The sequence below is a fragment of the Pangasianodon hypophthalmus genome, chromosome 18, assembly GCF_027358585.1.
Source record: "Pangasianodon hypophthalmus isolate fPanHyp1 chromosome 18, fPanHyp1.pri, whole genome shotgun sequence".
Taxonomy (NCBI): domain Eukaryota; kingdom Metazoa; phylum Chordata; class Actinopteri; order Siluriformes; family Pangasiidae; genus Pangasianodon; species Pangasianodon hypophthalmus.
Window position 1 is genome coordinate 7,224,740 of NC_069727.1, and position 21,592 is coordinate 7,246,331.

The window sequence follows — 21,592 nt, forward strand, 5'->3', positions numbered from 1 at the left end:
ACAAGTAGAGTTCTAATAAGATTCTAAAAGGGCTGAACTGGAATCTCTGGTACTAGACTGGTGGCCAATGGAAAATGGACAGTTACTGTAAAATGCCAAACATTTTGGTGCTTTATTACTGTTTGCTACTTTAAGTGCGTGAAATGGATGATGTCTTACTTAAGTCAGGAAGTACTTGAGATAAAGCCTTTGCAAAATTAATACAGGTAAAGTACACAAATGGTGTGTGTTAGTGCTTTTGTTCCTATATCTGTCTCTGTACAAGAATCAAGAATGAATTTAAATTTAGATTTTAAGAATGCCTTACATTTTGCGATGGTGTGTGTTTGTGTTTCAGCTGCAGTCATTCTTTGCAGATAGGCTGGATCCTACAGCGGCTCTCCAGGCGTCTGAACTCATGAAGCAGGTCATCAGTGAGGTTCTAACAGCTGCTGTTTTAACCACCGCCGACTCCAGCTCTCCACCGAGGTCTCTCTCACATATATACACACACATCAAATCAGACATTTCAACACTATAATATAGGGACACATGAAGAGGGATACAAGTGGCATTTATATATGTTTTTTCCTCCTAGGTGTTCACTGTGTTTTCAATTGATGACTTTCACATTGCATTACAATGCCTCTGTGCGTCCTGTAGCGGTTAAGGTATGACTGCAAACCTGCCTCTAACCTGTACACTCTTAACAAATGTCACAGAAATACTGCACAGTTGAGGGCTTTTTAATGCATGTAACACTAACATATAAAAAAAATCATATATACATAAAGTTAAATCATGTAAAATTCATTTAAAGCAGAAACGTTGAATGCTCAGGTGAAAATAGTAATGCATACTATATTTACCTAATTTACTCATTGTTAGTAAAAAAGTGTATCCAATAGCTTTCTAGCAAACATGGCTACCAGTTTTATTTACATGTAAATGTAGTTCACTTAATTGCTAACAAACACAGCTAGTAATTACATAATGTACTAGTTTGATTAGCAGTAGCTATCTCGCTAGGAATCCTAACCTAATAATAATAAATATTAAAATAATACTGTTGAAGGGTAAGATTAGGTAAGCTAACTAGCTAGTTAATGCTAATGTTTGAGTAGCTGGCTAGTTTGCTTAATTTCACTAAACTATTAATGAATAAATAAAACCAATATTTTATGTTACAAATAATACAGGTTAGTGGTGATTAAAACTGAACTTGTCATATTTTTATCTAATGACTCAATTAGCAATTAACTGTACTGTGTTGCTAATGCTGTTATTAGCAAATGCTATTGGTAATATAGAACAGGGGTGTCTATATGACCAATATATAGTAAATATTTAGTATTTTGCCTAATTCATAAATAAAATTTTGATAACCAGGCCTCAGGAATTTTGATGTGGTCTAATCTGGCACCCTTTGAATAAAAGTTTGGACACCCCTGACCTAGTCAGTATCACTTCACACTGACAATGCTATCCCTTCTTCCTCTGTACTTAGAAGTGTACTTATAAGATTTCTAATCTGCTTTTGCTTGGTAGAAAGTGTAGCATGTTTATCTTGCTCGTGGATGTTTCTAGAGTTGTTAGAAAAGCTTCAGTGCATGCGTCATCCATTTACAACTGCTGCCATCAATACTGAAGACTAGATGGCAGCAAAAGCTCACATTCATTCTCTACATCAGTTCTCATTTCCTACACTCTTCCCCTCAGGTGCAGACTGACTTGCACTTTGACGGTATAAAAGATCCAGACTTTGACGGGCAGATCACCAAAGAGTACATATTAGAAGACATGCTGAAGCTCCTCTTCCCAGCATGCAGCAGTGAGGACAGATCTCCTCAAAGTATTCAGGATACAGCGGAAATCAAGGTCTCAGCTTGTTATTTAGTTAATTCTAAAGCACATTATTGAGTAACTGCAATGAAACAAATAGACATAGTATTATATAGTGCTAAAAGTAAGTATGGACCTGCTAATATCTGAGATGTCTCTTTTTTATATTCTTTAGCATTTTATTGCCATGATCTGATGCGGTAGATGGAGTGTTTTTTTTATTTATTTTATTTTAATTTTTTATTTTCACACATTTTTTGTAAACACAGCCCAGACAAAAATGAGACCATATAAAACATATTTCTGCATTTTAATTACTGGAAAGCGAAAAAAAAAGTCTGAGTAACTGTAACATTATATTAGTGTTTAAGGCCTAGTTTCCTGAAAAGCATAGTAATGCTACTATCTTTGCTGGGTGAGAGAGTGTTTAAAGTGATGCTCGCTCTATCATTTCATCATTTTTCTAAATAGTATTTGATGCTGTAGATGGTTTCCTCATGCCGTAAATTCCATGAACATTTACAGTATAAACAGATTTTGGAATAAGTGCTGCACACAGAAGTAATAAGTAATGTGTGTGTGTTTTTAATTTAATACATGCCGGGTGTTTTGTGGATAAATATTTCATTTTTGCTTTTCATTTGTTCTAATGATTTCTTTATAAAAATGGAGTTTGGTTATAGAGATTTTATATCGCCCAACATAATTTAGCCCCCCAGAAGCCTTGAGCAGGTACAGATTTATTCCTCACTTGTGTGACTACATATTTTTCCTATTTTAACTGGAGTTACTGAATAACTCATTGCAATATTGCTGAATAATATGTTTCCGGAGTAACTGAACATTTTTTGGAGTTTATATGGTTCACATTTCATGCACAATGCTTTAAATGTTTTGTCACCCTTTAATTTATTGGTTAATCAGTACATAGCTTTATACCTGTAAAAGCACGGTTTGTCTTTATTTCTGTTTACAGTACAGTGGCTGTGAGCAGACAAACAGTTTGTGCTTAACGCCGCATAAAATGCAGTTCCTGCTTCAGTTTCATCAGCAGCTCAAGAGATCTGGCAGCTTTCATCTGGTAAGTGACCATCACTGTATCTTATAACGAATTAAATAGTACACATTCTGCATATTAAGTAAAGTTTTATATATAGTACGCTTGTTTGTTACTTTTACTTCATTAGACATTGTTGGTATTAAGACTGTGTGTGTGTGTGTGTGTGTGTGTGTGTGTGTGTGTGTGTGTGTGTGTGCGCGCGTGCCTTGGCAGCTCTACCCTAGATCATCTCCTTTCTCCAATCTCCGGCATGATGTCTTTCAAAGATTCCCTACTGCAGAGGATTCTGGGAGGGCACCAGGTCTCTCAGCCCTACTCCAACAACTCAGCTCATCCTACACACAGAGGTAACACACACACACACACACAAATTTAATGTGTCTTAAAAATTTTAAATATTTGCCCTTACATTACACTGCTTACATTGAAATAAGACTACTTGAAATTTAAAGCACTGGAACTGGAGACTTTTTCCGTAAATATTAAATAAATGTCTCCTTGCATAAAACTTTTAATGATTTTTTTTATTTAAACAAATATATGTTTTTCTTTATTAAACATCAACATGTTTCTTAACCTGTTTATTATTAGCCTTAGATTATTTTAAGCGCAAACCATACTGTACCTGTTTCTGTGTAAGTTGTTACTATAGAAACAATGCCATATTATAAGAAGCACATTAATATAATGTTTGCCTTGCAGCTGGCACTGTTGTCCGAGCTGCTGTCATAGAAAATTAATCAAAACTTTCTGACTAGTCAGATTTGACAGCTCAACAGCACTGTTGAATGTACAGTATGTGAAGAATAACACTTTTGACCACACAATAATCAAATATGTAAATAATTATTGAGTTCAACAAGTTATTGAGTTGTCTTATTTTCCACCAGACATAGAGTGAATGAAAAAAAAATTCTGAAAGGTTCCACTCCTGTTGCCATGTACATATAAACCGTTCTCGTGTGCACACAGTGAGCCCCATATGTTAGTTTGAGAGAAAGAATAGACGGAGTTTGGTACATTAAACCGCTAAGTGCTGCACTCAGATTCGTAACAGACAGGAAAAGCTCCATACTGCCAGACCGGACCAAAGCGATTACAGAACTGGCTCTGCTTCTGCTCCCATAGGGCATGTTGTTAAGAGTGACTGAAGGAGAGATTTTCCCATTTATGTTAAGTGGCGGGATGAATTTGGGCTGGACGGAGCACAACACCATTACACAACAATGCAGCATCCCTGAGGAGCTTTACAAAACTGTGAAACAAATCCTGAATGGGTTACAATCACATCTGGGCCTTTTCAGCCCAACAAATTTGAACACAAAGAAAGGCCACTTTAGTGTCTGTGTGTGTGTGTGTTTAATAGTAAAATGTGACGGATGCAATAAAACCACTAAATTTATTATAACTGGAATATTTGGTTGTGCTTTTATGGTCAGTTTTATGAGAATAATATGGAAAGTTAATAGATTTTTCTGACAGCAGTGATGATCCAGACAGGCCTGAGAAGTGGGATTCACAGCCACCAGAATCAGGTAATTACTGCTCATATTGCTGTAATAACATTCATGTTGGCTACTGTCTCATGTAACTGATCGTTGTGCTCCATAGGGAGGTGTGTGCAGCCCCATCTCCGTCAGCTATATACCGATCCTCCTCTGGTTCTAACTCCGCTCTTTAACCCCTGGGTGAAGGAGTACCGAGCTGAGGTACCGTTTGACGTGGTTACTATCCGGATCAGGCCGGAGCCTGTGAGCGCAAAGTGCCACGTTCACCTGGACGAACATTGCGGCCCCAGGTATGACTGAATCCTAACATTTTTATTTATCTATGCTTCCCATATACACACAAACAGCCTGCTGGGTCGTTCCTTTCATGCAGAGCCTTTGGACCGAAAGACGTAAAAAAATGTGTTAATGCATTGTTATAAGCCCGTAACCTGAATACATTTTATATAATATATGTATACACGTTTTCATAACACAGCGCTGTTAAGCATCTCGTTTCTGATTGGTCTAATGCATTATCGTTTTTATAGTAACAAATTACACAGGGACTTGTGGGTTAAATAATGGATTAAAAAATGTATAATTGTTATATGCTGAGGTTTTCGGATTACTTACATTTTTCTGACACAGGAAAATCTTCGGGAATTTTAAGTTATTTCTAACATTTTTTTATTTTTTGCATTTTATTTTTGTTTTATTCAAGAGAGAGAAAAAAGAGGTTGTTATAATGTAAGTGCTAACAGGAGCTTTTTCATGGTAATTATGAATTAAAAAAACAACAAACAAATAAAAAGAATGATGTATCATTATAGTATATGTGTAGTTATAGGAAAATAATCTCGGTCATACTGAATCACATCACCCTGTCGTTGATGGTTTTCCTGTAACAGCACACCCTGTCATGTTTTATCACTTATGTATTTTATTCTTTAAAAAAATCTACAGATTTTATGCATGTTATGCCTAAGCCTAACATGGTGGAACATAATAATGTGTAAATGCAGAGGCAAGATTAGCTCACAAATGTGAGCAGAAAGGAAAAATACTAATTTATTAAAATATTTAGGAAAATCTAGTCATCATCAGAACAATGAACAATGAGTGAGCAGCATTCCAGCATTCCTGTGCTAATCGCTTTCTCTCCTCTGATGTGTCTGCTCACAGTCCCAGGACCCTTTGACTGATTTATTAGATTAATTTCTGGGTCTGCTTTCCCATGATTTTTTTTCAGGCATAAAGGAAAGTGCTTTTCCCATGCAAATATCAGCACAACTTTTAATTTTAATATGTCCGTGGCCTTTGAAGCTTAAATACCTTTGGTTCACTGATACATGAAAGCAACTTACAAAAATATGTGTTATGCATAAATGTTTATTAACTGCCCTGACAACTGCACTTAGACTTCCCTTATAAGTATGTTTCGTGTCAAGATGTGGTGGAGGAAGATAAGGTTGACAAAAAATGAAACATTCCTGTCAATTACCTGAATTCCTTTTAATAATGGCTGCATGTGCTGGACTCAGTAATTGTGTCTTTATTTGAACATGGATATTAGTTTGTCTTTTGACCTGACCCTGCTTTTTAATCTTGTATAATCTTCCTTGTCCTAGCACAGAGGAAGTAGTCTTCAATGTGTACGTGTGTGTTTGTGAGAGAGAGAGAGAGAGAGAAAGAGAGGGAGATATTAGTCACGGTCAGTTTCTCATAAACTTATTTGTTGTTTTCCTCAGAACGGCGAACTACCCGCTCGGCCTGGGCAACAGCCGCATCAGCATTCTGCTGATGGACGAGTCAGGGGAGGAGCCTGTCGTCATGACGATATACACTCTGCACATATTCCGGGAGAGCCGGCCCAGCCTGCCGATGTTTGACGAGTATGTGATGTGCGGCTTCATACAGGTACAAAGTCTCACACACACATTCATTTTTTCCACCAGAAACTACAAAGACACTTTTATCATAGAGACTAACTGTTAGTGCGATTTATTAGGGTTTCTTCCGATGATAAATTTTAGCAGAGTTTAACAGAGTTAACCCTTCTGACTCCTGTCTGTGGGTCCAGAGTAATATTCGTCAATCTCACAGCTATTGGTTTCACTGTAATTACTAAATTATTCATAGTAATTTATAGTAATTTATAGTAATTTATACCAGCCACCCTTTTTTGCATCAGATATCCAGATAGTCTGGACTGAAGCACATATTTATAATGCTCAACCATCTGTTGGTTGTATTTTGTGAGTGTATGATTGCAATAATGCTGTGGAATTGAGGAAATTGGTGGCAGATCATCATTAAGTGGTGAGATTTAAGTGAATTCTATTATCTAAGGCTGAATTTTAACCAGTGCATTACTTTACACATTGCTTTGGCCACTCTGAGATTTGATGTACACTCTCGGATTGGCGCATGAAATGGGGAGGGAATCATGCGACATACTTTTGATTCAGCTATCTTTGACAGTACTCCATCTCTAAAATGTTTGAAAATCTTCTTTTGTACACTCCCTCCCTTTTTGTCCAAAGTCCCACTGCTTTCTTCGTCTTTCATCCGAGCCGTGGTTGTGGCTGTTCAGGTTTCAGTGCAAGCTGATAGGCCTGATCGAGGTCTCAGTGATAGGGTGGATCAGAGTGTGTGTCTGTTACACTCCTGAACAGTGTATAACCGTGTCTGACAGCGTGGCAGTGTGTATTGACAGATCAGTCACATTAGATCGGGTCTAAAGTAAATTTGGCAGGAGAACAGAGAGAGAGAGAGAAATGAGAGAGAGAGAGAGAAATGAGTGGGGAGAAGGGAAATAACTGAGCACCATTGTTTAAATAGTGTCAAACAATTTTCAAGAGTGTCAAACAAATCTGCCTAATTAATCCATGTTTTAACTCTGGATGTTTTAAATACTTGCAGCATATGAATCTGAATGAAATAAGCAAGGATTTGATTTACTTTTTAATTACAATAAAATAAATCTAGTAGGACTGCTGTTCACACTTAGCCCTGAACTACAAGTTGTGAAAGAATAAAGCTGAAAGTGCTATGTCACCTATTTTGACTTTATAACTTTATTATTTCAAGATATTATGTCATTATCATGAGTTACTACCTTGTTGTTTTGACATATTATCTTATCATTTTGACTTAATTGCTCAAGGTTTTTGTTACTATCCCACTATTTTGAGTTGCATATTGCATATTACTATTTGAGTTCAACATATTGTGGCGTTGTAACTATTTCCAGAAAGGAGACAGGAGAGAATGGTCCAGTTTGAAAGCATCCAATTTTTTATTGGGGCCATTATTTATTGCCTATAATTTTACAATCTGAACACGGGTATCAGGAGGTGTCCTAACTCCCTGAAAATGATAAAACAAGCAGGGTTCCCTCTAAACCAGATTCATCTCCTTGCATGCAACCAAGCACAACCCCCCTTCTCTCCCCAAGACAAAAAAAAACAAAAAAACTTGTCCCCCAGCCCCTTATTAATGCTGTCTTATCATAATTCCTAACTATTCCTACCCTGACACCTCCCCCCAATCAACAGGTAAATGAACAGTGATTGACATTATAACAAAAAAAAAAAAAGAGGAGGGGGAATCACACACATTATAGTGGGGAGCAAATGGCATCGGCGCCACAATATTATTTTTGTTATTTTGACATTTTTCAATGTAAAACTAAGAACAATATATTGAATGTTAGCTTATAGTTAGCTACAGTGGACAGATATATCTAATGATAGATACACACATATATGCAATTTACTGAAATACATTCATTGTTCACACTTATGGTAGCCCTCAACTACATGCTGTAAAAGAATAAAGCTGAAAGTGCTATGTCACTTATTTTGACTTTATAACTCATTATTTCACAACAGTATGTCATTATCTTGAGTTATTATCTTGTTATTTTGGTCCCTGGAGGACTAGCGGTTGGGCCTCGGCGCTCTCTGCGCCGTGGCCTGGGTTTGATTCCCGGCCAGGGAACCACCCCCAGCCACTGGGGTTGCACATGACAGTTCACTCCCAGTGCCAGTCCCAACCCCGGATAAAATTTGGGAGGGTTGCGTCAGGAAGGGCATCCGGAGTAAAAACTATGCCAAATCAAATATGCGGATCAATGATCCACTGTGGCGTCCCCTAACGGGAGCAGCCGAAAGAAGAACATTATCGTGTTATTTTGACATATTATCTGAATATTTCATCTTAATTACTCAAAGTTTTTGTAAATATCCCACTATTTTGAGTTGTAATGTCATTATTTCAACACATTATCTTGTGATTTTGAATTAATATTTAACATTTTAGAATCTAACACTAAGAACAATGTATTGAATGTTGGCTTATAGCTCTTATTCCCTATGCTGTTTCCCATAAAGTAAGTAAATAAGATGTTGCTTTAGTGGCCACATATATCTAATGATAGATACACACGTATATGCAATTTACTGAAATACATTCATGTCTGGTGGTTTTTTGACTCAGTAATTGTTATTTTGACAATTTGAATTTGCCATAAATAATTTCTTGAAACAATAAGTTCCAAAGTCGAAATAATGAGCTATTAAAACAAAAATAACTTTACAAAGCATGAACATTTATAATATAATCACTGACTTCTTTCAGTTATTGATACTCAAATGAATTTTTTCATAATTAATAAGTTGTTCAGTTTGAAAGAACCTTACAGACACTATAGACAATAATTATAAAACGTGCATAATTTTTTACATTTTCCAAAAACGCAAAAAGAAATGACTACTTTGTGTAGTACACAAATTCCTGCCCACTATTTAATAATAGATTGCACAACAATGGTATGTATGTTTGTAATTTATGAAGAAATTATAGTATTTTATTAGAGTTTTACAAAATATTATTAGTATTTATAAAAATTGTCACCTTACTATTATAAGGTTATATCTGCCATTGAATCTTGACCCACACTGAACCTAAGATTTACCTTCTAAGGTCACCAAAAGTTTACAACAAATTATGGTTATAAAACCACACCTCGCAAAAAAAAAAAAGAGAAGAAAAAAAAAGTTACCAGAAGAATCTTTTAGCCATGAAACATTAAGAACATCAGAATGTGGATTAATTGAAACAGCGTGAGTTGAAGTCTGCTGGGTTGTAATTTTACATTCCGAAAAGCAGTTGCATTTTTCACTTTACTACTTGATCTCTCTCTCTCTCTCTCTCTCTCTCTCTGTCTCGCCTTGCTGGAATCTTAGTGCTGTTCTGCATTTGGCAGCTCTTCAGGCAATAAGTCCCTATTTAGAGGCGTGCATTCCTCCAGTGTGGACACAACTGCAGTAAACATTGTTTGTGTTCTCACTTAGAGACTCCTGGAGTGTTACTACTGAGGATGTGTGAGTGGAAAATGCCGGACACAGCTGATCTTGAAGTCCCTTTAAACCTATACTGTATATTCTATACAGTCTCTTTTGTTTATCCTCTTGTTCTCTTGTGTCGAGCATTACGGGACACCAGACAGAGAATCAGCTCTTTTACTGACTTCTTTATCATGCTGTGTGGTTGTTTCATGCGATGACGCATATTTAACGCATAAAGCTTCTTCTTAGCGTGGGTGTACTCAATGTCAGTAACAGTTTATTTTCTGAGGTTAGCCTGGCTGTGTGCATGTTTGGCCCATGCTTCATTACTGAATATAAACTGTGAAATGAAATATGCAGTCAACTGATGCTTCATTTTCATCTGCTCTAATATACAGTAGACCTGAGCAGTATGCTGTTGTGGAATGATTTGTGGAAGCTGAGCATCTTAAAATGCTCATAATGGTGTTATGTTTAGTTTATTAGCAGGGGTGTGTAGGCTAATTTGGCTCTAGATTGTTTTATAGAAATAATAATTTGTTTGTAGTTACATTTTATGTTGTCAAATGTCCACCAAAAAATATTGCTATAGAGGAATTTTTCCTATCCAGGTATAGGGCTAAGCAGGTAAGGGGTTAAGGAAATGGGTTGTTTGGTAGTCCTGGGATTGAACTCACGAAACGACCGCTAGCTCAAAACCATAACCGCTCAAACTTACAGAGCACAGAGACATTAACCAACATGAGTAGCCCAACGCCAAACAGTAAAATTGTTTACTCACCAGTGTGTAGACCCACATCAGGCTCACAGCGAGTGGCCTTGCAGCTGGCAGGTGGAAGAGTTAGTTTCAGAGAGCAGCAGTCAGAACATTTAGAAAGAAAGCTCAGGAGGACATGGCAACAAACCTACGTGAAAAAAGACAGACAAAACATTCACCAAATACTAGAAAAATAACCAGTGAAAAGTTTTGAGGCTATACGTCCCAGGTAATAATGTGGCCATTCTATGGAAAGGTGCATAGAGAAACAGGTATGAGTGTGAATTTTTGGAGTGACGGCAAGTTGATTTGATTTATATTCATCTGTCCATCCATCCATCCATCTATCCATCCATCTTTGTGGCTGTCCAAGATCCTGGTTACAATAAACAACGAGTGGTTGAATGTTTATGGAATTATCATTGTAACCAGCAGATAAACTGATTCGATTTTGGAAGTCACATCCTGTCTAAAATGTTGAGAGAGAAACAAATGTTTTTCTTCAATAGCTTCCCTGCTGCTTGAAGGAAAGCATCCCAGTCAACACCACTGGCGTGGAGTTGTACTTGCTTCAATTTTAATTGAAAGGCAGTTTTTGTTAAATGGGTCAAATCAATTCCGTCAACAGAGGACAGCTTTGGCAGTGCAGCATAGTGGTGCAGTGGGTAGTGTTGCCTCTTCACAGTTCTGGGGGTCAATTCCGAGCTGTAGTTACTGTCTGTGTGGAGTTTTGCGTGTTCTCCGTGTGTTTGCATGGGTTTCCTCCAGGTTCTCCAGTTTCCTCCCACCTCCGAAAGACATGCAGGTAGGCAAATTGGCTAAACTAAATTAACTATATGCTTGAATTAATGTGAGTTGAGATAGACTAGTGTCCGATCTGGGAGTGGAATTCTTCCACTTTGTGCCAAGTTTTCCTGGGATAGGCTCCAGATCCACTGCAACAATGACTAAGATACAGCGGTTACTGAAGATGAATGATTGAGTACGTCTCTGTTTCTTCTCACTCTACCTCCTTGTCTTGTCCCAACTCTTTCTTTGAGTCCGCTGTCACATTCTGACAGGCAAAATTGCTTTTGGGAAGAAAACAATTTTTTTTTTTTTTTAACCTTACACAGTTTTGTATATTTTCTCTTATTGATGCACACACATTGGCCAAGATGTGCAAAGGCATGAGAGTCTTCAGTGAATACAAGACCTGAAGATGAATTCTTTCCTCCTGTCCTGTGTTAGGGTATTGCTCTGATTGCCCCACATTCATACTGTGTGTTTCCAGCTGTGCTGCAGACATCCTTTCACCACTATCCAAACACATACACTTTTTGTATCTTGCTGCCAGATATTCATCTTTTTAGCATTACATAAACATTAACACAGGACTCGAACCATAATAAAATATTAGTACACACGGGACACAGGTGCCAAGGTGGCAGAACTGAGGAATTCTTTTGAAGCCAAGTCTTGTCGACCTTCTCGTCCTCTCTCAGCTCTCTTACTCCACCTCTCCTCCTCTGATCCCTCTATAAGTCTGCCATCACAGGCTTCCATCAAAGCCGCACAGCAGGAAACAAACATCCCATAGCCTAACCCTATGGTCCATATGTGATTGGACTAACCAGCATTGTCGTTAGCCTCCAGCAGCTGTGAGACTCTCATTGCCCCATTTAGAAGCTGAAAGCTTTCCCATCTCTGATTCTTTTGAGTGCAGCCAGAACCCACGTATGGTGTAGTCATTAGTCAAACGACCCTCACTTCCCCAATCTCTTCCCTCATCTGTGCAGTCTATAATAAGAGAGGAAACTACTGTGTATCAGCTTGGCACCATGAAGACCCAGATGAGGTCCTGTTATATCAATAGAACCACATCGCCAAAACTTATACAACTCATCAAGGCCTCCAAGATGTAATGGTCCATTAGGATTTGGGCTTTTTTCTGCATGGCAATTGACATATGCTTGATGTGCTGACAAATGGCTCACTTTTCAAACCTGGTTTGTTTGACCCCGACTGCAGGGACAGAGAGGAGAAGAAGAAAGAGGGACAAGAGTTTCATGTTTCCATCAGCAAACTGGAATATTATCCAGACTTCCTCTTGCTCACATGGTTCGATTTCCAATGTATGATGAAGCGCTGATTAGTACATGGCAAACATGGCAACCACAAAGCAAACACTGCAGTATCTCAATGTTCCACTTCCAGAAATTCCAAAACAAAATCTCCATGTGATCTTTCTCATTAGTATCTGTCAACACACCAGTTTGTCCAATGAACTTGTTAAAATCATCCAGAGCCAATCCCTGATGCTAACATTGTAGACTCTATATTAGATTAAATTAAATTCAATTTACTTTTTATTTCTATAGCACTTTTAACAACAGACACTGTTACAAAGCAGCTTTACAGAAATCTGGATGTAGATTTAGATTCACAGGGCCTGATTCCACATCAGTCCAAAAGTAATATTTATGCAGGGAAATGTTCATGTGTTCAGCATTGGGTTACGCACATGCTTAAGTTGATTTTCTAGGCTCCCCATTCAGATTATGGACAGTACCTGCATGTAGTTCACAACTCTTGAGTAAAACTTCCTGAGACTGTTCTTTCCCCAGTGTGTAGAACGCTACCTTTAAAAACAAGCATTTTCCATTAAACCTAGAAAAAAAAAATCATGGATAGAAACTGTGGACTGAAGAAGGAAATAGTGTTTTCTTAGCTGTCAAATGTAATTTGATGTAACATAAAAGCAAGTGACAAGTCAATAAATAAATAAATAAAAGACTAATATGATGATTTATGATTGAGAAGATGGTAAGCATTGATTTATTAGGAGTCTAATGTATTACTAATATATTGTTTCATGACTATTCTTAATTGATATTATCACACTAATCCTTACAAATTTTGTATAATTGGATTCCACCCTCATTATTTGGCAGCTTATAGAATAGCACTTGATCCAGCACATCTTAATTAGTTTGCCGTTTTTCTTTACTACGCTCCAACAATCACTCGTGAGTACAAATTTGTGCTGCCGCAAGGTAAATGGGGGCTAAGTCCAAAGTCAAAATTTTGCATAACTGATGTACGCCTCTGTTTTAAGTAAACGTAACTCAATTCTGAACTCAACTCCCATAATGAGCAAAAGACAGTGGCAAGAAAGGAACTCAAAAGGGAACCCAGCCTCTTCAGGATGACACCGGATAGCAGGTTTATAAATCATTACAGTATACAGGTATACGGGTAGAAGAGTAAAGACAAACAGTACTAAGTGTGTTGAAAGGATGTGCAGATTGTGAATAAGAGTTTTTTTAACGATTACAGCAGCAGTTGTTAACTGCAAACTTTCACCAAAAACACCTGTGCCTTTTCTTCTAGCTACCAACTTCTCTGTCATCTGGTCTCTTCTCCTATTCTCCTCATCTCCTTCTCTTTCCTCCATCCATGGGTCAGTGAGATGCCCAGACTGGGTTCATTTAGATGGGGAGGGGAGAATTCGGACCACCAGAGGCCCCCCAAAAACACTGAGTCCATTCACCCTGGTGTTCTTTGAAGTGTTCTCATGTGTCTGGGAGCCTGGCCGAGGAAATTGTCAGGCTAATGGGGGAAAGCTTGCTGGGATGTTGGGGGCAATTTGATTTTTTTTTTAATAAGCTGAACAAGCATGGTGTAGTGGAGCAGGCATGCAAACTCTTCTCACTCCCAACCACAAGGTGCTGAAACACATATATACGCATTCTCAATAACCTTTCATATATCCACGTACCTTTATATATCTATATAGATGTTAATGTGATTAACAAGTCCTCAGCTTGCAGGACTAAATCCATCCCCCCACCCACCCCCCAGTCCTCACACCCCTTGTGCAAACACACACAGATGCTCTCACTGTGTTAATGCCTTTACCCTATGGAGACATTAGTGCATATGGAGTAGAATGTGTAAGCAGCAGGACACAGTGGAGGAGAGTGTGTGAGTTTACCATATAAACCACCCCCTCTGGGATACACAGAACAAACACAGCACCTGCCATGTGCTTTTTTTCAGGCCTTCATGCACCTTCAGGTGTCTTTTTATAATTATAAAAAGTACTAGGGAAAAAGAAATGGTAATCTACTGTGTCAAACAGCTCATTACATATTGGAGCAAAAAGAATGAGCAATGCCGTATAATAATCCTAACTTATTGTAATAAATTATGTGAGGATAGACTTTTCTGAAATATTGTGGATCCTGTCCATCTTTTTAGAACAGTTACAAACTCTGATTGGAAACCGGAGATTAGATGTTTAAACATTTCCTCCTTTCTTTTCAGTGTTAAATAATTTAAAAGATACTGTATATCAATATGCCCAAATGGTATATAATCATGTTTTTATAATCATTGAATAACATTTATTATACTATTATATCATTAGAAGAATAAAGCACTTTGGAATGAGCTTGAAAATAAAATCAACTTGAAAATAATCAACTTCAGAATTGTTGATATTTTTCTATAACAGCAAGTAATGTAATTGTTTTATTCCTTATGTAACAAGTTTTTTTTTTTCGTAGTTTATGAACACTGTAGAAGGTGCTATCATCATCAAGCATTACCTTTTATTAACTATAATGCATTTTTGCTAGAATGTTTAATGCTACCATTAATTTTTTAGCTCATTAATTTATGAACATTTCATAAGATGATGTTATAATTAAGTGTTACCAAGTAATATTTTTATTTTTAGGGTAAAGCCCTCAGAAATATACACAAGCTCAGCATCCAGGTTCCTCACCAAACTGCCGTGTTTCTCCTCACACTGATACATCGGTGCCACAGTTCCATACTGTGTGGCCGCTTTTCAGATGTCAGCGAACATAATTCATTTCACTGAGTGTTTCTTAAATGAAGCCAACTTTGTGACAGCTTCAGACATCTCGTCTAATCTTCAACCTCCTCCCGTGTGTGTGTGTGTGTGTGTGTGTGCGTGCATCAGCATGGTGATGGGGAGTAAAGCGCTCACTTCCTCATGTTATTGGGAGGATTTAAGTCCTCTCACTGCCGTCCACTCAGTGAAGCTTTGAAGTGCGGCAGCTGGGAATTCCTCTTCAGCCGGTGGTGAAAAAGACTGCTGTGTGCCTCTCATGGGTGCTAAAAACATTCCCTCACAAACATTCCTTCTGATCTCCTCAGTCCAGAGAGTCAGGGCTGGAGAACAAGCATCCGTAGTGTTGTCTTCACTGGCCTTATTAGCAGTTAATGCTGAACAGCAAATTTGACGCAGTGTGTCATTTACAGATAGTAAATTATACACAGCTGTGCTTTCCAGCTAGACTTACATAAGGAGGATATTTTCTATTTCTTTGCTAGGAGATGGTGGAGTTGTGTGGCTGATGGTGCTAAGATTCCGAAGTCTACAGTGTATAATATCGAGGGTGTGAAAGGTTGTAGAGTCACCATGCACAACTAATAAAGAATTTTGTAATGTGTAGCTTGTGCTCCAAACGTGAGAATCCATGTCTCTTAGGGTTCTTACTGGAGCATCAGTTATTTAAAGGAGCATCCTAACTACTAAACTACATTGTTATTTCTTAAAGGTATTTTTATTAGACAGAATGTCCTCACTGCAAATTACAAGTGAACTAAATTTAAGTGGACCTGAGCCATAGTTCTAAATTTCCCTCTTTGTAGAAAACTCCTTGTTCGTAGCCACTCTGCTAGCGGCTGATGGTAGTTCACTAACTAACGTGGCTGTTGTTAGCTAGCTAACAAACAAAAATGCAGAGTCTCATATCCTGAAATCTAGTTTTAACCAGACTTTTCCAGTAGTCGACTGTTTATCCTTATACAATCTTGTCCATGGAAATGTATCAATGATTTTACAGTTTTCAGTGTTAAAGGGAAAAAACACATTAATTTCTCTTTCTTTTTTTTTTCCAAGTCCCCTTATTTGCACCTTTACTTTTCTATAAATGTTTTTATAGAATTAAATTTTCTTTACTGATCTGACATGTTTATAATCCATTTTTATGGAGTGTTTGTCATTTAAGTGCCTTATTATAGATTTAATTACAGAAAATTAGTCAACTCCTTCTGATCAGTCATGATCAAGTATGCAACGGTGTGTACTGTAAGAAGCAATAATCAGCTGATCTGTTAGCAGGCTAAAATAGACACTACACTCGCAGTGTTTTTCTTCTCTCCCACTCTCCAGCTCAGCTCCAGCTCTGGTTAATTAGATGATCATTGGCTTGAGGGAAAACATTACCCTGTGGCATGATCTGGCTTCTCAGGACTGGAATTTCTCACCTCATTTTCTTAAATGTGTCTCTTTTCTGTTAGGGCTGTTAAGCATTTTGCACACGTATGTACCTAAAGTTCGGCTTTCACAGCCAATCTTACCCATATGAGCGCATGTTTGCGCAACTTTTTGCTGTTTTCTGCAAAATGTTCCACCTTTTTTTCCTTCAGTTTCAGACAGGTGTTGACAGGGCAACTTTAGAAACATGATTAATGTGAGTGCAGAAACTGGCATGTGGTCTTTCCTCTCTCTCTTCAGCTCTCTCTCTTTCTCTCTCTCTCTTAAACACATGACTTCCCCTGCTGTGCATTTCAAATCCGAAATGGAAATGGACAGAATGGAGAGATGGTCAAGCAGAAGAGCAAAATAAATGAGCACACTGACTGCAACTTGTTCTTGTCTCACTCACACACCCATATACTGTATAGATGGGTGACAAATTGAAGGAAAAAACAACATTAAGTGTCTTATTAAGGTGTTGCGACAATACAAGTTGCCAGAACACCTTCAATGAACTTTGGCATTGATTCTATAAGTCTCTGGAGCTGTACTGGACAGATGATCGCCATTTTTCCAAAAGATATTCCCTCGGTTGGTGCTCTGAGGATGCTGTCTCACATGCCACTCAAAAATCTGTCATAGGTGTTCAGCTGAGTTGAGATCTGGTGACTGTGAAGGCCATATCGTATCAATTACATCATTTTCATTCTCGTCAAGTCATTCAGTAGCCTGTGTGCCCTGTGGATGGGGGCGGGGTCATCCTGGAAGTGACCACACCCATTAGTGTTTCCATGTGTTTCACCACAGGATGAAGCTGATCAATCAGAAGAACTTTGTATTGATTTGCAAGGACAAGTGGAGTCAGAGCATGCCGACAAAAATAAATACATTTTCCCTACAGTATAACAGAGCTACCAGATTTTCCTTTACTTTGTCTAGCTGTATATAAACACATGCAGACTGGTCTCTGTTGTGGGTCTCTGGTCTGTCAGGATAGTGTATGGAATTGTGAGGGGATTTTGAGCTGAGCCAGTGTGTACACGTGATCTGGGGCTCAGTGCATGAAGTCAGTCAGATCTGATCTGTGCGTGAGCTCAGGTCAGAGTGAGAAACAGTACGATGTTTACCTGCTTACTATTAGTAAGAAAAAAAAAAAAAAAAAAAAGAGGGAGAAATAACTATGCAAAATACCACTGAAGAACCCGTAGAGTGTTCTTTTTTCTATGAAACCTGGACAAATTGCCTTTTAGTTGTTCCTTCATACACAATTACAATAGGTGTATTTTTTTTTTAGTTTATAAATTAAAGTTTAGTAAATTCTACATGCCCTCTCTTAATATACAGCTGAATGGAAAAGTTTGTGCACTCTTAAGACAAAATGAAGGACACAAAGAAATTTATTTTATGCCAACAAGACATGTAGTGTGTTTGGTTTACAAAATGGTGCATGTTCAAATAATAATAGTAAAAAAAAATTAAATGTTCAAACGTTTTCATCTCTCTTTCTACATTCTTTACATCATGTCTGCAGACTGGGGTTTATTATTCTTCTTTATTTTGTCTTATGTTCTGAATCATTGCCTTGTCATCTCTTACAACCAAATCCCAAATTTCATTTTTATTTTCATGGAATTTTTTTTTTTTTTTTGTAGATAAAGTATAAAATAGTTGCATTTTTATTTTGCGCTGAAGTTTATATACACTGTGATGCATGTACTATATATACTGTATGTTGTATGCTACATACACACAAACAAACAAACAAGTACCTACCTAGTTGCTTAAAATGATTATTATACGTTTATATTGTACATATATGCATTTATTATACATTATTTCAAAACAGTATGAATATAACAATGAATTTTTATTATTTACAGATTTAGAAAAGAGGGAGACCATGTTGGTGTTGGTGGTGTTGGTGTTGTTGGTGGTGGTGTCATGGTTGTTGTAGCTGTTGTTGTTGCTGGTAGTGATGTTCATGCTGTTGGTGATTGTGGTGTTGTTGCCGGTCTTGTTAGTGGTGGTGAGGGTGCTGTTGTTGGTGTTGGTCTTGTTGGTGTTGGTATCGTTGTAGCTATTGTTATTGTTGATGTTGGTGTTAATGTTGGTGTTAATGTTGGTGTTAATGTTGTTGTTGTTGGCGGTGGTGGTGTTGTTATGCTGGGCGACTTTACATTCATTTTCTTCCATATGCGCAATTTTCTGTGAGCATTTCCGAGCACTTCTTACATTTCCGTGGCTCTGCGTGTCTGATTGGAGGCCAGTCCATGCCAGGTCTAGAATTGGAGAACAAGCTGGCAAGCTGTACACAGCTGGAATCAGTGCAGAGAGCCGGAGCTGTAGAGCATGATGAAGGAGAAGTGGAACATTTTTACTCTTCCACATATGTGGAGTTTACTTCTTTTATTCAACCACACACATCCTCATGCTGAAAACAAGATATCCACTCTGGTGGCTTTGTAAACACTGGTTGAGGTGTGTGTATAAACGGAAACGGCTAATGTTCTGGCTACCGGATGTGCAATTTCTCTGTAGTAGAAATAGATGAGTTTTAGAATATTGATGTTCAAGGATTCATTACCAGACCTAAGCCAGAATCTCATTAATATGAAGTTTTGGCATTGAATAAAACAGCATGACTAAATGTCTGTGTCTGTGCGTGTGTGTGTGTGTGTGTGTGTCTGTGTGGATCTTACAATGACACATAAATAGGAATATTCTCTCAGCAGATCAGCTATTTACATCGTCTTGTAGTCCATAGTCTATAAACCACCCTGCAGCATGACGAGCATTATACAGTAGTGTAGTTTCCAAAATAAAACCTCATGTTATGTGTGTGTTTGTGTGTGTGTGTGTGTGTGTGTGTGTGTGTGTGTGTGTGTGTGTGTGTTTGAAATCAATATGTTAAGCTATTAGGTGGTCTGGCTCTTGTTCAGTCTCCGGATCTGAACTAATCAGCCCTCCCGTATCAGATTTAGCCAAAATAATTCTGTGTTTTTCCTAATCCCTTCCCCAATAAGTAGAGGATCTAGCAATGTTCAGTCAGACTTGAAATCATGTCTGTTCCGTCAGTCTGTTTTTCACTTTTAGTAAATATTTCAAGGTATAGTAGGGCTGTCAAATTCAATTTTGAATTTTACTCACAATATTTAGCATCTGAATGGATTTGCATATTAATAATACAAATAGTCAATTTTGAAAACCAAGACAATCGCACAGAAAAAGAGTGAAAAAGAGCAACACTGATAAGAGGCTGTTGGGGGGGAAAAAATGTAAAAATAAAGTGTGGCGTAAATGATGTTAAATTCAGAGCAGTTTTTGTACATCAAGTAACAAGGGTCATTTGTATTCACACACTGCAGTGTCTTCTGATAGCCTGAATATGTAGTAAGTCACTATACATTTTATACTACAACCACTTTCTTTATGATGTAGTGTTTATCTCCATGTTGGGCCTGTAACACTCCTAAACATTAGTGCCTGTTTCTAATATTTCTTTTATCCCACATTACTGTTACATTCTCAAATCTGATTGGTCAGAAGGTGTTGATTCATGTTCTATAACAGCAGCTCTAAATGTAGTGCAGACTGTAATGTAACAGCTAGGTTTAAATGAATGTGCTCATTCTAATATATCATCATGTCTATAGTAATAGCTCATTCATAGGAATTGTATGGATGCTCCACATACAGTAGTCTAAGGCTAATAATAAACAGATGAACAGAATGTATTGTTATCTAACAAACACAATGTCTAACCGCTGATATAGTAAAGTTTTCTGTAAGGGGACGTTTATTTAACAGTTACAGAAGGAGTCTCCAGTGTCAGCAGTTTTCCTTCACGGAAAAGTCTTCAGAACCAAGGATTTAGTGCAACACAGTTTTTCTGTAACAAGCTCCATTCTTCTGTTTGATTATCATCAAGAGAAAGTGATGGAGCCACTGTTTATAACTGTTATAACAGGAGCTAACTTGTTTTGCAGAAGTTCCCCAACATAATAAGATAAAATATATGATTCACCTTTCTTTAATAAATAAATAAAGAGTAATTGTTCACAAATTGCTGTGATATAAGAGGAGAAAAATACACTTCGGGAAGTGTTGCTATAGGACCGTAATCAACTTTGGGGGATGTTTTACTTTTTTGCATGCGACATGTACAGTAATTCAATTCCTGAAGGGCTTTACAGTTAGCTAGTGAGTAAAAATAGGTGCATTAGCAGGGAAAACTCTAAATTTCATTGTACAGAGTGTCCTCAAGGATTGGAAACACATAAACACACTTTCAAGAACATGAATAATAATATACATCCATATATTGTGTACATTCACGAATGACTGCTGTGTTTCTGCAGAGTGTCATGAAGGCCTCAGTCTTTATCTGGTCCCCACATTGTCTAATAAAACTCGACAGAGACATGATGATGAAATTAGCGGATCTCTGAAGTAATTAGGTCATATAGTATTGACACAGAACAGCCTCCGTGCTGCCAGGAACTGCATGGAGAACATAAGCTGGAGTGATCTCAGTCCTCATCAACACAGCTGTGGTTCAGTGAGGAAACAGGACTCTGTCATTAGCTCTCTGGTCTGTCATCAACCGAGAACTAATGATTTTATAGAAAAAAAGCCTGAATGATGTCATGTAAGCTCTCTCACATCAAGAACTGCAGGTGGTTACAGATTGGATGTGGTACAAGTCTGAATTCTCTGAAGTGTGTATTTTTGGTCTCAGCAGATTAGTCGCGGTGCGGATCAACTCTGTCCTGCATGTCCCCGACACCGCGTAAAAATCTCACAAAGCATTCCGGGGTGACAAATATTTCCTTTCAT

At 37.8% G+C, this 21,592-nt stretch overlaps 1 protein-coding gene across 3 annotated transcripts in view; it reads left to right on the forward strand.

Moving 5' to 3' along the window:
• The window catches only part of cped1 (cadherin-like and PC-esterase domain containing 1), a 69,032-nt gene that overhangs the window by 27,258 nt on the left and 20,182 nt on the right, over positions 1-21,592 (forward strand). For 2 of the 3 annotated variants that reach the window (XM_053241686.1, XM_026922684.3), the window contains exons 7-14: positions 338-468; positions 578-650; positions 1,699-1,857; positions 2,798-2,902; positions 3,095-3,228; positions 4,364-4,416; positions 4,493-4,679; positions 6,120-6,288. In XM_053241686.1, the coding sequence (XP_053097661.1) occupies positions 338-468; positions 578-650; positions 1,699-1,857; positions 2,798-2,902; positions 3,095-3,228; positions 4,364-4,416; positions 4,493-4,679; positions 6,120-6,288 (1,011 nt within the window). The remainder of the gene's footprint in view (positions 1-337; positions 469-577; positions 651-1,698; positions 1,858-2,797; positions 2,903-3,094; positions 3,229-4,363; positions 4,417-4,492; positions 4,680-6,119; positions 6,289-21,592) is intronic. The other variant, XM_026922685.3, reaches the window with a different exon arrangement.